Below are 16,603 nucleotides of genomic sequence, written 5' to 3' on the forward strand. Positions count from 1 at the left end.
TTCTGCTGGCCCTGTAGTTTTCAGAGCTTATCTGGCTCTAGGGCTAGGTCCAGAGTGACAGGACTTCAAGTGGGAACTGAGGCTGTGTGGCCTTGTTGTTCTGTCCCCTCCTTTCCCATGTGTGGACGTGCATCCCTGAATCACAGGCTCTCACCGGGGCGGACACTGTGCACCCGGCTCACTGTTGCTGATCTCTCAGCCTGGAACACCCTGTGTACTTCCTTGCCTTTATTAAGGAGGGACCCAGCTTGCCTGCCCCTCCTCCTGGGAACCTTCCCAAGGCCTCTGGCTAGGGTGGGACCCTCAATTATGTCCTCCATCACAACAATTCTCACACCTATTCCAGATCTGTATTCCTTGCTATTTATTATTGAGATATATTTCACATATCATATAATTCACTTATTTAAAAATGTACAATTCAGTGATTTTTAGTATGTTCCTAGATATGTGCAACCATCATCAGTCAATTTTAGAACATTTTCATCACCTCATAAAGAAACCTTTAGCTATCACATACATCCCCTCACACCATCTTCTTCTCTCTCCAGCACTAAGCAACCACTAATCTGCTTTCCGTTTCTATAGATTTCTTTATTCTGGACTTTCATGTGAAGGGAATCATATACTATGTTGTCTTTGTGTCTGGCTTCTTCTACCTACTATAATGTTTTCAAGGGTCATCCATATTGTAGCAAGTATCAGTACTTTATTCCTTTTTATGACTGAATAGTATTCCATTGTATGGCTATGCCACATTTTGATTATCCATTTGTCTGTTGATGGGCATTTGGGTGGTTCCTACCTTTTGGACATTGTAATAGTGCTGCTATGAATATCCATGTACAAGTTTTTCGTGTGGACATGTGTTTTCCTTTCTCCTGGGTATATACCTAGGAGGGGAATTGCTGGGTCATAGGTAACTGTGTTTAACATTTGATGAATGGCAGACTGTTTTCCAAAGTGGCTGCACCAGTTTACAGCCCCTACTCTAGGTACTGTGTCTACTGGGTAAGTTAGCTCTGACTGGGGCTGTCTTGTTCACCAGCCATTGGGTGTCCTGACCCATAGCAAGTGCTTGATAAATATATATTGAGTGAATGAAGTGAATGGATAGGTTCTTCTTCTTTTTTCTTTTTTTTTTTTAGCTGAGCCATCCTGCCACCTGTTGGCAGCTCAGCAGCAGCTCAGCTCGGGCTGGGACTTGAACTGCTGTTACTCAGAGCTCGCACTCTTGAGCAAGCTCTTAACCAACTGAGCCCACTTGGCCGGCCCTTGGATAGGTTCTTTTGAATTTACTGCTCATGAATATGTAACCCTAGACTTCCGTTAGGACTCTGTCCTTACAGTCTTCTTTGTGAATCTTTCTCTAACCCCCTTGCCAGTCATAACCATGAGTTGCTTTTTCTCATTGCTCCCATACTGCCTGGCTCTCATCAATGACTCTCCTGTGAGGCCGAGAGCCTCTCCAGGGTTTAGAGGGTACCTTAGTCTCCTCTGTATCACCAGTTTCTCATGCAAAGCTTGGTGCAGAATAGATGCTCTATGTGGAGCTGTGGGAGAAGTGGTGATGTACTTCAATGTTCAAGAGAGGGGACCCACAAGGGGGAGTTTGTGTGTGTGTGTGTGGGTTGTTTTGGGGAATCAGTGGGGCAACAGGGAGGGTATTGGAGCCCCACAGAGGATGGAGCTGTTGCTACCAAGTCTCATCTCCAGATGTTGGGGCTTCCTAAAAGGGAGTAGAGGTTAGAGGGTTCTCCTCTCTGGCTAGGCTGCCACCATCTTTACGTATTTCCTCAGCCCAGGGATGTCCTGCACCCAGACTGGTCCAGGATGGGGAGGCAGAGCTCAGGGCTTGGAGGCTGCTAGGTATTCACATACATGATAAGGGGCCCCAAGAACTTTCTCTAGGATATGTGCAGGGGACCATGTGGTGAGGAGGACTATATGCAATAGGCACATGATTTTTAATGTGGCCAGTGACTTGTAAACTATTGAGGTGTGATATGCAGTTTTTAAGTGCAATTTGTATGGATCCACATTTATTCCACAGGCCACTTGCAAATCTTTTATATGTAGTTTTCCTATTTGCATAGTAACTTTAATTTCCAAGCCCAAGCCCTCCAGCCTCCAGTCCCGAAAGGCTGCTCATTTGTTCGCCCTCAGAAGAGGTTCCTCCTCTTGCATCCCACAGAGCAAGACATTGGGAATAGACAAGCCCAGAGGCTCTTGGCAGGCTGGATCCTTGGGTGGGCGGGGCTTCTGTGGATGCAGCACTAGGGGCGGGGCCTCTAGGAGGATGGGCTCAATCTAGTACTTCCTCCTCCCTTGAAGCCTCTGAACCAGAGCCTTCAAGTCGGCTGGTGCAGCCCCACATCACTGTAACCAGGAAAACACATTCATATCAGGCCCAAAGCAAGAGGAAATAAAGGGAGATGGAGTAGGAACTGGGTGGCTATGTACTTAAAGTGGGGGTGAGGGTGAGCAGATAATGTCAGCTCTTGATTGTCCCTCTGTCCAGCAATTATTCCATGTCCCCTTGCCTTTGTTCTAGGCATGTTCCCATCATCAGTGACCAATGTGAGCTCAGGAAAAAGATGTATTTTCATAGTGTGTTTTCAACACATCTGAGCAGGTAAATCTGCCCTAAGGCCACCTGTTGATTCCGTGTGCCGAAAGGACTGTGAACAGGTCCTGAGTGATCATGAATTCCTGGCCCATGGCTCAGAATTCAGAATGGGATTTTGGAATGTCTCCTTTTGATAGTTGCATGTTTTAGGTGGGTGTAGAAAAAAGTTCACTTAGGTGCATGAGAATCAGAGGTAAGGGAGGTGGGGGACCTCCAAGGATCAGGGGATGCTGGCTTTGTGGGTAAACTTCTATGAGATAATCCACAAAGCAGAACTGTGATGTGCCCATTTGGACTTTTCATCTGGAAGAGAAGTGGTTGGTGGCTGTCGCCATTCTCTTGGACACACGAGGGCCTGACCTTCAGCAGTCTAGGGGACATGGGTGATGCATTCTCTTTCTTTGCATCCTACCCCCATCTCCAGACCCCCTCAGGGTCTGCACATAACTAAGTGAAAATGACTCTGGAAGATATGAATGGACTTAAGGGATGGCTCCCAGTGAAAACCCAAGGGAAACCTGTGGTCAAACAAGAAGGTGGGATTTTGGAATCTCCTTGTCTTCCGCCCTGGTAGTCATGGGCAACATCCAGGCTAGAAGCTGGTGCTCTGTCCCCTGGGTTTCCAGCCCCTGGGGTGGTGCTAACACTTATGGCAGGAGGAGATGTCCCCAGCCCCTAACTTCATGGTAGAGCTCTGCCTGCTCCCGCAGGGGATGTAGAGTTCACCAGTGCCCACAATGCGGCAGGTCCCACTGCTCTTGAAAACACTGGTGCCCCCTGGGCAGCACTGGGTCCTCAGCATGGGCGTGCTGACCACACATGGCTCGTACAAAACGGCACCTTTTGAGCTGCTCACAGCTGTGGGAACAGGAAGGGATGCTCAGGGCCTTGCACTGTGTGGCTCTAAGGGCATTGCCCTTAACTGTCTCAGCCAGGCCATGTCCCCCACCTGCTGCCGCTCACCTCTAAGGATCCCCCCATCCCAATGACCAACTTATGTGTCTCCCACACCAGCCACAAAGTGCTTACGGGTTCCCCATGTGCCTCTCCTCTTTCCCCAGAGCCTTAGCTTCTGCTTCACCCTTTCTCAGTTTCTGCTTGTCTGAGCCTGCTTCAAATCCTCTTTCTCCTGAAAGGCATTCCTTTGTCGGTATGTCTCCTTACAGCTTCTGGGCCCTGAAGCACTGGGACCATGCTGCATCTCTGCTCCTCATTCTGACTCCCAAAGACTTGGGTAGTTAGTTCTACAGGAGAACTTCTCCTTCCAACCAGGAGCACCCGGCTTACAGAACTTCTCCTTTGGGGTGAGTAGGCATGCTGAGGTCTGGGAAGGGGTACTTGGTCTATGTTGGGTTGATCAGCCCCCACGACCCCAGAGCCCTTGGGGAGAATGCATCTACTCACAGATATTCACGGACCCAATGCCTTCACAGAGTCTGGGGTGAGAGGAAAAAGAAGACATAAGGTAAGTGTATCAACGAGGACAAAGTCGATTGGTGCGTGGCACCCCCCTTCTCCTGCCTGCACCACGGACCGTATTCGCGAGGAGGGCCTGCGACCGTGTGCTGTTCTGGATTTTCCTTGACTGTGGGATGGGCAATGGCAGCAGCAGCAACCAGAGGGCAGGAGAGTATGCACACCTGGGGCCCATCCTTGACTCACCTGTGTTCCTCGCCCTCCAGCAGACTCCTGTAGGTGGCGATCTCAATGTCCAGGCCCAGCTTGGAGTTCATCACCTCCTGGTACTCCTTGAGCAGGCAGGCCATGTCCTGCTTGGCCTTCTGCAGGGCAGTCTCCAGCCCTGCCAGCTTGCACTTGGCATCGTTGAGGGCTGCCTCGCCCTGCTGCTCCGCCTGGGCCACTGCAGCCTCCAGTTTGCAGCGCTGGGGGAGAGGGCAGAGAAGGCATTATTGGGGGCTCCTGAAGCCTTAGGTTGACTGTCAGAATAACAGCAAGAACATGCTCATTGTGAGGTAATAGAAAAATGTGTGTGTGTGTGTCTGCCCCCAGTTCCCAGCACAGAACTCCTATAACCTTTGTAATTTCCTAAGTGATAAGAACACTAGGAGCATTTTGTTCCAATATTTGGTCTTTGAACCCAGTTCCAGACACAGATTTCCTAAATTCCTTGAAATTTCCTTGGTGATACCATTATCTTTTGTTCTAATGAGGTGACTCTCGGTGAGTTCTTGGATGACTCCTGGATGAGGGCTGGTCGCCTGAAAGACCAAGCCATGGAGGCCTGGGATTTTCAGCCCCAGCCCCCTAAACTCCAGAGAGGGGAGAGGGGCTGAAAACGGAGATGATGATTGATCGTGCCTGTGTGAGGAAGCCTCCCAATAGGAAAAGTCCCAATAGTAAGGGGCTCAGAGAGCTTCCAGGTTGGTGAACATGTGGAGATGCTGGGAGAGTGGTGTGCCCAGAAGGCATGGAACTTCAGCACCCTTTTCCACATACCTTACCCACCACCTCTTTCAGCTTGATGTTCATTTGTATCTTTTCACATATCATTTTATAACAAACTAGTAAACAGTAAGTAAACTGTTTTCCTGAGTTCTGTGAGCCGCTCTAGTAAATTAACCCTGCAGAGGGGGTTCCAATGTACAGCAGATTGGTCAGAAGCTCAGGTGACAACTTGGACTTGTAATTGGCATCTGAAGTGGGGCAGTCTTGTGGAACAGCCCTTAACCTGTGGGATCTGACACTATCTCTAGGTAGATAGTATCAGAATTGAGTTAAATTGTAGGACACCCAGATGGTGGGGGCAGAATTCCTTGGTGTGTGAAAAACCCCACACATCTGGTGTCAGAAGTGTGGTGAGTGTGGTAGTAGTGTCAGAGTACAGAGTAAAGGAGAGACACAGGGTGAAGAGTAAGCTTTTCCTAGAGTCTTGGTTACATGACAGACTCAGATCTGCTGTAGGTTTCATCCTAGGATTGTGACACCTGGTTCTTCTGAGGGACTGGGACCAGTTCTCCTGCCTGTAACATCTCAAGATCTGAGCATTTCTCTTAGATATGCTGAGCAATTTCTTTGGGGCTAATTGATTTTAAGTGTCTGGTCTTCACTAGCATAGGAGACCTTGATAGGTCTGATTTTATGAACTCTGCAGAGTCACCTTGAATTTCAGAATCATAGAACTATAGCCTTTGCGTTGGAAGGGACCATGGAGACCATCTTTTCTATGTTCCCATGTACTGAAGAATTCTTACTATTTCATCTTTGACAAGATGGCCTCTGTTGGGGACCTCACCATTTCCTGAGGCTGTTCCTCCTGCTGTTGGTCAGCTCTTTTGTAGAACCGTCTTGTGCCCTCTTAATCAAGGCAGCACAAGTTTATTCCCTTTTCAACAGCACTTCCAGGGAGCATGGACCCACCCCATACAACCAGACACTGGGTCAGCCTGGGATTGGTCTCTCAGAACAAGGTCTTTCTGGCCTCACCTGGGCTTTGACATTTTCTACTTCTTGCTGCAGCTGCTGGATCAGCTTGTTCATTTCCAGGATCTCATTCTTGTAGTTGCAGAGGTTGTCACAGTGGTTCCCAGCGGTCAACTGCAGTTCCTCATACTGCGGGGATCTAGAGGTCAGAACACCAGCGCTCCGGCTGTGGCACCTCACTGTCCTGAGTCTCTCCGCCTGTGACTTCCTGGCTCAGGTGCTCTCTAGATTCTTACACTTGTTATGCTCCCCTCCTCTTTCCACTTCTGGTCAATTTTGTTGTTCTTTTTTGTGATGCTCCTTAGTCCTTTCTCACCCCCCAACTCTGAACAGGTCAGGCTTATTAAAGCTCTTCCAAGCTCCCCCCTCTGCTCAGCTGTTCTGTATCTTCTCCTTTTCTCTCTCCCCCAGAGCCTGAGGGTGTCCTGAGGGCTCCCTCCCTTTTAGTGTCTTTGGACCTCAAAAGGATTTTCCCTGCTCAGACTGGGATGATTAACAGACCAAGGACTGAGAACAGATCATATCTGCCCCCAGGGTGAGTATGTTTGTATAACCCCTCCAAAACAATTGAAAACAAAATGCAATATTACTTCCTGTCTTGGCTTAACACTATTTTTTAACCTTTCCAACTCTGAAGCCAATTTCTACATAGTGTGTTATAGATTACATATACAGATTTTTTTTTTAATTAGCCAACTTAGGTTTTCTATACATAATGGATGGGAATGTTTTGCACAGAAAGTGCAAAACAAGAGATAAGCACAAATCCCTCTTTGGCTCTTCGGTTACTGTGTGAAAGCCTATAGTTGCCTAATCAATATCCACTCTTCTCTTCTTCAAACAGAACTCTGCTTTTGTTTTTTGTGGCAATGAACCCAGATAAGAGAATATCGCTCAGCCTTCTCATCAGTGAGATCTATGGCCCTTGCTGGATAGGGTTTCCAGAAAAGCTCTTTGAAGTGGGGAATGACTCAGTTGGCATATGTCTTTCACCTCCTGTTCTTCCTGCCTGGAATGACATGTGAGATTGGTGTTATGGCAGCCATCTTGGGACATGAGGCAACCACAAGGATTAAAGTAGTACCAAGGATGGCCAAATAAAAAGATAGAAGGAGTCTCTATCTCTGATGGTGATATAGAACCCCCATGTCATTTGTGAGCAGTCTATTTCTGTGCTTCAAGTTATTTGAGAAAAACGTGAAAACCGAATTGAACTATTTATTTTTTAAAATTTCTGATTCTCACAGCTAAATACAATCCTTAAATAATACAGTTGTCTTTCTGGTTCTGATTGAAGAGGATGGGTAACTGATGTTGTTTTTCTTGAGTCCACCTGACTGATGGGTGACCCAGGAGAGCAATGGGGGGAAGGGTCAGCTGTGGTGAAACCTGTTATAGATGGACCACAGACTGAGTCACTGGGAACTGATGCCAGGCCAGGGTTTGATACCTTTGATCACCATCGATCTCCAGAAAATGAGCAGAGCATTGTTCGGGGAACTCCCTGAACAGTGACACCTGTTGCCTTCAGAAAAGAGCCCAAAGTACTCGGCTCAGCTCTGCAGATCTGCTGTGCTCTGGCCCCATGTTACCCGTCCAGGGCCATCTCCCTCATGGTGCTTCACACCAGGCACCTCACTTCCATGTTTCTGCATCTTGGCTCCTGCTGCCCCTTAGCCGTACACACACTCCCCTCGTCCCCACCCCCACCCCATGCCCTGCTTATTGAAATTGTACTTGGCCTTTGAGCTCCAGGTCAAGTGCCAATGCCTCTGTCTTCCCAGACACATTTGCTCCTTCCATCGTCATACTCCCTTGGCCTGATGCTCTACTTTAGCAATCACTTCATGCTACCTTGTTTTTCTGTTTGATTGGTTACACGTTTCTCTCCCTGCAGACTATAATCTCATTGAGGACAAGGCCGATTTGACTCTTAGTATCCTCATGGTGCCACACACCTCAGTAAGGCCATCCTTCCCTGGCTACCATATTTAAAACCATATTCCCACAAGACTCCCTATGCTTCACCCTGATTTATTTTCTCCATTGCATGCATCACCATCTAACATACGTGCTTATTTGTCTGGTTTGGTGTCTGTCCCTCCCTTGCCCCTGCCTCTAGAATGAAAGTGACACAAAGGCAGGGATTGCTATCTGTTTTGTTCTTTGCTGGAATTCAGCATCTAAAACAGTGCTTGGCACATGATAGATGCTCAAAAAACATTTGTTGAATGAATAAATGAATGAATGAGTGTGTGAATAAATGAATGAGTGAATGAATGCATGGTGCCTTTCACAGATAGGGCAGGTGAGACTGAGTTGATAATAGTTATTAAATCAAATTGCCCTTGGGGTACCAACTGCCCTCCCAGCAAACCCCTAGTTATATAAGTCTGGGGCCACCTTAATCACCCTTTTTGCTCCACCATTGGTAACTACTCCATGCCATAACCTCCTCCGAAGCCTTGAAGCCCACCGCCCTGTTTGCCATCATTGCCAGTTAGTATTCCTTGCATTCACTTCCAGGTGGTCTGTGGGTGAGTAAAGCTGGGGCACCCTGGCACCCTGATGACACACCTGAGCTGTCTGTGAGGTCCACTCCCACATGCTCCACAGGCACCTGGCCTGGGGCCTGGCAGAGACAACAGGGGCTGGAGTTATTGGGGTTCCCTGTCTCTGTGGCATGGCATGACTCTCTCATTATCTCCTCACCCACTTTCTGGCGGAGAAGGGTCTGGGGACTTCGTTTCCCACCCGGGCCTCACCCGGCACTGGTACCAGGCCTCTGCTTCAGCTTTGCTACGACTGACGATGTCGTCATACTGGGCCTTGATCTCAGCAATGATGCCCTTCACATCCAGCTCACGGCTGTTGTCCATCTTCACAATAACGGAGGTCTCTGAGATCTGAGACTGGAGCAGGCAAATCTCCTGGGGGCAGGGTGAGGACAGGTAAGCTCTTTGAGGATAAAGGGGAAGACCCTGCTCTGACATTCCATAGCCGCTTTCCACAGGACTTGGCCATAGCTGTCCTGAGCCTTCAATCACCAACCTGCTCCCCGTCCCCCACCCTCCAGTTACACAGAGACCCAAGAGCCAAGGTCTGGGTGATCCAACTTCTGGGGACTTGCGCTGCCTGAGAACCAGCAGTCCCCACACTGATTTCTTCACATTCTCACTTTTCAGTCTGCTTGCCCTGAAATGTACCCACTGAGCTGGAGCTTTCCCGCCCCATTGTCCTCATAGCACTGGCCCCTGATCCACCCCGCCTATGGGCAGTGTGGCTGCAGGTACCTCCTCATACAGGCCTTTCAGGAAGTCGATCTCCTGGACCAGGGCCTCCATGTTGGTCTCCAGGTCAGCCTTCATCAAGAAGACTGTGTCCACATCCTGCAGTCAGAGCAGTGACAACCATAACCTGGGGCTGGGGGAGCATGAGAGGGCCACCTTCTCTGCCAGCCGGGCCACTCCCAGCGAGCTGGTGGCAGGTGGCAGGTGTGGGACCAACTTTTCCTCATTTAAGCCCATGTAAAAGTGAAGGGGGTCACAAAGCCAAGGATGGAGGGAGGGGTCTCCAGCCCCAGACCCCATGCCTGGGCCTGGCACCCTGCTGGGGAATGATCTGAAGGGAGCGGGGTTTAAAGGAGCCTTGCACGAAGTTTCTCAGAGCTCGCTGTGTGGGGGTTGGGCCAGAAAATCCCTAGCTATCTGTCTGAGGAATCACGGCAACGGTTTTCATCTTCTGAGGTTTGAGTCAGAGTTTTTGTTTTGTGTTTGATTTGGCATTAGCCACGTCTCCAGCTTCTCAGGCAGGTGTAGACACATTCCTAACCAGCTTTAGCCCACATGAGTCGGGAGGTGGAGGCCAGGTCCATCACTCCCCTTTAAGCAAATAGTGTGGGACGCCGGCCCTCCTCCTCCCCAGGGTCACCAGGGTCTGAGGGGTGAGAGGCGCTTTTGCAGGCGGGTGGGCTGCACACATGTTTGGACATAGTGCAGGGGCTGAGTGTCCCGAGGCCAGCTGAGCCAACTCAGGGGGCTTTCTCCCTCCCTGTGCCATCCTCCCTCACCTTCTTTAAGGTAACAAAGTCATTCTCTGCACAGGGCCTCAGGGACAGCTCCTCTTCATATCTGGTGGAACGGGCAGGAAAACATGTTTTAATCAGCTTGTGGGGCTTAGAAGGGGCCTTGGTATCAGGCCTGAGGGAAGGGGCTTTTGGGGTGCCAATCCGCCTCTCACTGACTGAGTGCCCTAAGGAGTCACCAGGTATAGCCTCTGTCTCTGGATACCTCTAACTCCTCCAGCCATTTGAAACAGATGATTATTATCATAGCCTCTCATTGGTCACTTTGCCAGCTTACCCCCCTCTCAATCTCTACTAGCCTGTACCTGAGATGAATCATCCTCTGGGAAGTCCTTCTAGGGCTTCCTTCATTCTGTCTTGCTGCTAAGCAAGCTCACTTCATCTGGTCATTTCCTCTGGGAAGGGGGCAAAATGCTGGCTGCCTTTTGTTGGCACAGCCGTCTTTTCCGAGTGGTTCTGAGAGTTGGCTGCAGTCACTGAAATCCCAGCTGACCCCGTGCCCTCCTCACCAGGAAAGACCTGAACCTGGCCCCTGCCTGCACCTCAGTTACAGAGGTAGCAATTACCCACTTTACCAGACCCACAGACACAGCCCAGCTATTTCCTCTAGGCTTGAAGGGAGCTCCTCGCCCACTCACTGCCCGCACCCCTCCTCCCCCCCAAAGGCAACAGAATCAGGGTCAGGGGGGTTGTCCGGCCAGAATGACTCAGTTTGAAGGGCAACATCAATCCATTAAAAGCTTCACTGGGCTTCCCGATGCCCATCCTTCCTTCTTCCAGCAGAACTCTGCGGCAGCACGGACACGACGCTGGAGCCTACAGCCTGGGTTTGAAGCCTGGCTTGTCATGTGCTAGTCGTATGACTTGGAGTAAGTGACTTGGCCTTTGTGTGTCTCAGTTGTCATCATCTGTAGAGTGAGGATAACACTGGTCCTGCCTCATGGGGCTATTGTGAGTTAACTCATCACAAAAGTTAATATCTGCAAAGCTCTAGGCCTGGTGTAGGATATGGGCTGTGGAAGTGTTAGCTACTCTTGTTAAAATACCATCCGATCACATCCTTCTTCCATTGTCCCACTTTTAAAGGCCAAAGTCCTCATCTTGAGCTGCAAGCCATGTCTCCTGACCGTCTTGTGTCTTACCCCTCAAAAAGGCATTGCTCCGGCTGAGACGGCTGGTCTTCACTCATCCCATGGCCTTGTCACATCTCACCTGTCACAGTCTGAGTTGTTCCCCTCTTACTTAGCACACTCTGGCCCTTTCTTGTCACCTGTTCCTGTACCTTCTCCTTTTCCAGGATCTACTCTGGACTCCTCTTTTATAAGAAGCAACTGGAATGAAACATATCTTTCAAGACCCGGAGTAAATGGCACCTCTCCCAGGGAGCCTCCCTTGGTCCCTTTTGCTCTCTCACTCTCTTGGGATTTCTCTCCCCTTCTGCCCTATTCCACCGTATAGCTGTTGTTGTGTGTGCACAGAGGTCTGTGCTTCCTGGGCTGGGGCATCCTGAGGGAAGGAGCCAGCCCTTTCCATCAGCCATGAGTAGGCACATGGTTGACACACGCAGCATGAGTGTTTCCCATGTGGCTCCACTCCGTGGACCCATGTCCCTTATGAACTGTCACTCACGGCATAGTCACACTGTTCCTTGTCAATGGAATTGTGTCTCTCTCAACCCTCTCCCAACAACATGCTCTCCTATGGGACCCTGGTCCAGGAGAGGCCCACCTAGGACCATGAGGCAATTTATCTGGGCCTCCCATTCTTGTAAGCACTGGATCTACTAGCTTTCAAGCTCTTCGTGAACATATGCTTATCCACCACCTTCTCTCACTGTGAGTCAAGTCCGAGCTGCAAGTCTAGCAGGCTACAGAATCTTCACCACACAGAACTGGGAAGGGAGACAAGGGAGACAGAGGGCCTGACAGTGAGAGGAGGGGTCATGACTTCCAGCTGTAAATGGAGGCCTGGAGAAGCCAGAAGTCAGGGGTAAGAGAAAACGCGGGATATATTAGCCTGGGTGTGGTTCAAAGAGATGCTGAGAGGGGGCTTATCAGAAGAAGAAACAGGGGGAGCAAAAGTTTGGAGGGAGGAGGGTTTGGGGATCTGTTTGGGGAATAAGAAGTAGTTCGGAAAATGCAAAGGGATTGGTGGAAGATAGGGTAGAACAGGTGATTTGGAGCAGAGCCCTGGAATGCTGGAAATGGCAGGAGAAAAGATTTTGTTTTACAATGAGAGGAAGGATGAGGGCCTTCCTTAGGCAGGGTTGTGGGAAGGGAAATGAAGACATAAGCGTACATATATTTTCAGAGCTTTACTATGTGCCCAATGGGCAGTATCCTAGATGCTCTGCCTATATTATCCCACCTAGTTGTTCTACCACCTAATGAAGTTGTCTTAGGCTTCCCTAAAACTTTGTATAGATGGGAATGCTGAGGTCCAGATTGTTCAAGTAGCTCACCCCGGGCCCCTTGGTGGGGTGAAGGTGGAGCAGACTCACTTGTTCTTGTAGCCTTCCAGTGCATCCTGAAGGCTGCAGAGCTCTGACTCTAGCCTGGCCCGGTCCCCGGTCACACAGTCCAGCTGCCTCTGGAGGGTGCCGATGTAGGCCTCAAAGATGGGTGCCATGTTGGTCTGGCAGCACCTCTGCTGCTGCATGAAGTTCCACTTGGTCTCCAGCAGCTTGTTCTTCTGCTCCAGGAACCGGACCTGCAGCCAAGAATGAAATGTCACCGGGCAGCTGGGACCCTGAGGACCAAGGCTTGGAGACAGTAAATGATGGTGGGGGCAGTTACATCAGTTTCTGCTCCCTTTACTGACACCGCTGCCAATATGCTAAAATTTACAGATTAGGGTCTCTGCATAGCCTGGCACCTGAGGTTATGTCTCTGTGTCTCCCCTGCCTTGGGGAGTGTATAGGACCCACCTACCACTCATGGGTTGCACACTGTAACGGAAAGAGTGCTGCCCCATGAGGCCTGGGACAGGTCCTCCTTCCAACCCTGCCTACCTGCCTCATCCCAGCCTGGTAACCTTGGCTGGGCCATCTATCCCTTTAAGCCTTGCTTTCTTCCCTAAAGCTCCTACTTGGGGCTGTGCATGAGAAACACTTGGCAGATATTATACTAACATGAGCAGGTGACATCATACCTGGGAAGAGTTGGGCTTTTTTCAATTACAGCCCAGGGACACTTGTGTAGAAGGTCAGATCACAGGCTCTGTCCCAGGGACACTTGTGTAAAAGGTCAGATCACAGGCTCTGTCCCAGGACTTTAAGTTCTTTTCACAGACTGCCCCAGCCTGCATGGCTACATCCAAAAAAAAAGTCCCTGTCACAGTAATGTGGAGAGCTGCTGGCCCACCTCCTGCATTTTTGTGGCTTGGAAACCAAGATTAGGGGAAGTAGAGTGAGGGGAAGTAGAGTGAGTTGGCCATGGTCACCCAGCTAGTCGCTGGCAAAGGGAACATGGTCTTTAGTCCTCACCCTGGGATTTTCCATATTGTGCATTGTCTCTCAAGAAAACTGCAGAGGAAGTAACGTTGCCCAGCTTCTGATCCATGGCCATGTCACCAGGAGGCTCTTACAGAGGGTGGTGTGGCATTGTTGACAGCCAGGGCCCACATTGTTAAAATGAGTTTACAACCAGAACTCAATGAGCTTTCAAAATTAAACTGTAAGTGTAACAGTTTCCATTTGCTAAAACAAGTTCCTTTTTGGAGCACGTTTGCGTGTATTATCTCTAATTTTCTCACTATCATTGCTTCCTTCCCCTCTGGACAGCAGGGTCCCTGAGACTGAGAAGTGAGTGGTTTGCACAGGGCCTCAGGGTAACAGTCAGGAGTGGAGCCGACACCAAGTCCACGTCTCCTGACTTCCAGCCCAAGACTTTTTGTCCTAAGTCTTGGGGTCACAGAAACACCAGCTCAGCCCTTGGCATATATTCTAACTCCATGAGACTTTCCGAGGTGTGGGGACAGGCCCAGAGGCAGCTGAGGGTGATGAACCAGTTCAGTGCCTTCCAAAGGCAACAGGCCACCTTTCTCCGAAAACTTTCAGAGTTGTGGTTTTGGGGTTGACAGATGAAAGATTTTGGCAATGACCTCCTTGTATCCCTAGCTCTGACTGCTCCACCTTTTCCTCATCCCAGGACGAAGCTGATGGCAAATTCCAAGGTCACAGTTCCCACTTTGGCCCCCAGACTCACAGGTCTTGCTCCAGCTCAGGCACTCAGGAAGGGACTCTATTGTTAAAGCCTCGTCAGGAAGGGCAGTTCTCTGTCTCTTAGGTTGTTCCTTTCAAAATCTATCATTGCTTTGGATGTTCCTCTTATAGTCTGACCTCAGGCAACCTTGGTGATTTTGTCAGATAACATCCGAGAAAGAGGACATATTAAAAAAGAAAAAAAAAAGGACCAGCAAACAGAAGCGTTTAGCGCTGAGCCTGATCTAACCAGCTTTCAGGGCTTAATGGTCATGGAGTACAGGAGAGACCAATAGATGAACCGAGGCTTCTCTATTGTCAGTCTCTTCCTGCTCCCTTGGATCAGACACAAGGTGTTCTGTGCATCCCACAGTCCTGGACCACTGGGCCCTCCTCCTTACCTTGTTGATAAAAGATGCAAAACGGTTATTGAGGCACTTGATCTGCTCCTTCTCGTCCCTTTTCACCCTCTGCACAGTCGGGTCAATGTCCAGCTCGAGTGGGACCAGTAGGCTCTCATTGATGGTGACAGGGGTGATGCACGCAGAAGGACCACAGGTGGCCCCCACTCGGTATCCAAAGCCAGCCAGGCCACACCTGGACGCGACCCGGGGACTCCTGATGCCCACATTGCACAAGCTCCGTGAGCCGAGGCAGCCCAGGATGCGGAGACCCCCGCCTTCTCCGGACTGGCATGGCCTCTGGCTCACTGCACAGTGGGTGACCATCTTGGGGAGGACAGCTGAGCACGAGCTGAAGCTTCGACTGCCACATCTGGAACCCTGCTGAAAGGAGCCACACGACATGGCAGGAGAGAGAGGCAGAGAGACAGGCCCTGGTGGGGAGACTAGGAGGTAAGAGCTATCAAGTCATCTCAGCTCCCACCCTTTATCTGGTAGGGGGATGGAGGGCTGAGCTGGGTCAAACCCCCAATGGCCATTAAATCAGGATTATGAGCTTGGGAGATTGGCAGCTCTAAGTACCCAGGTGGATAATTAGGGTAGCAAAGAGCCGAGAGAAGGAGCCAATGGTCAGTGCTGGTGGGCCCTATAAAAGTCTCACGTGTCCTTTTTCCTTGTTTATGGGGGCAATGAAAGGGTTTCATCACCGGACAGATATGTTTGTGATATTCAGTGTCTCAGCCTCCAGGAAAGGGAGAGTTGGGACTTTATGCCATTTTATAGGAACTAAAGCATTATATTGTATAGGAAATGAAGCATGATATTCCCTGGCTGCCCGGGGATTAGAGGCCAGGTTAGATATGCTTGAGGATGCTCTGTTTCCTCAAGGCTGTTTTTATGTGCTTCTGCAGACGCTCCAGACCCACGTGCCCTCCAGGCTCCTAGGTGAGCCTAGGACCTCCCAGGGAGGAAGGCTTTGGGTGGGAGGAGCTTCCCTAAGCAGGCTGGGCCCTGCGCCTCCTCAGGCCAGGCGGGGTACTGGTTCTGGCTCAGCTACCCCTTGCCCCACTAGGGCTCCTTAGGTAGTAGACTCCAGACATGAAGGCTTGTCTCCAGGGGCCTTTTAGTCCAGAAAGGCCTCAGGGTACTCAAGAGGCGATGCCTTGTGCTTGAGGAGAGGGGAGTAAGAGATACTCTCCCTAAGACTCTTTAGCCTTCCCAAAACACGTGTAGGTGTCAGCCATTAGCTTGGGGTTCGCGTTGCTCTTCCTTTTCCTCCCTTCCCACCCAATCCTGAGCCTCTCTAAGATGGACAGAGCCTGCTTTGGTCTGAGGACACCTTTGGAGACAGTCACTGCCCTCAGAAATTGTTCAGGTGGATGTGAGATATAGGCCTTTTCCCCCAGCGCCCAGGTCACAGCTCTTTGGAGATGCTCACCACCTGCCCCACATCTGTTCCTTCTCCCTTTCTATCAGTCCCATCAGTGAAGCTGCTGCTGTGGTGGACAGGTCTTTTCTTTCCATACTGTGCCTTTTTCTCCAGGTTAGAACCAACTCCATAATAATAATAGTAATAACATTTATTGGGTGCTCGCTATGTGCTGGGACCACCCTGAGCTCTATATTCATTTTCTCATTTAATTCTTATGACAACACCATGGCTAGTTCCTATTTTGCAGATAAGGAAAGCAAGGAGTGGAGTGGTTAAGTAACTCCCCCAAGCTACCCAGCTTGTCCATGATAAGGCCGGGATTCATTATGTCTTCTCTGTTCCTCAGGTTCCCCACCTGTAGGTTAGGAGACTGGAGCGCAAACGTATCTCGTGCTTGGAAATTCTCAGTCCTACT

The 16,603-nt window shown here is 50.0% G+C and overlaps 1 protein-coding gene across 1 annotated transcript; it reads right to left on the minus strand.

Annotated features, from left to right (window-relative positions):
• Window positions 1-3,269: 3,269 nt before the first annotated feature.
• Window positions 3,270-15,274, minus strand: KRT82 (keratin 82). The gene is made up of 9 exons (XM_019623882.1): window positions 14,757-15,274; window positions 12,655-12,863; window positions 10,140-10,200; window positions 9,364-9,459; window positions 8,836-9,000; window positions 6,074-6,199; window positions 4,292-4,512; window positions 4,034-4,065; window positions 3,270-3,487 (listed from the first exon to the last, which is right to left on the minus strand). Exons 1-9 carry the CDS (start codon window positions 15,159-15,161, stop codon window positions 3,270-3,272), a joined length of 1,533 nt encoding a protein of 510 aa, XP_019479427.1. The 5' UTR covers window positions 15,162-15,274.
• Between the last annotated feature and the right edge of the window lie 1,329 nt (window positions 15,275-16,603).

This window comes from Hipposideros armiger, unplaced genomic scaffold (assembly GCF_001890085.2).
Source record: "Hipposideros armiger isolate ML-2016 unplaced genomic scaffold, ASM189008v1 scaffold_569, whole genome shotgun sequence".
NCBI classification, from domain to species: Eukaryota; Metazoa; Chordata; class Mammalia; order Chiroptera; family Hipposideridae; genus Hipposideros; species Hipposideros armiger.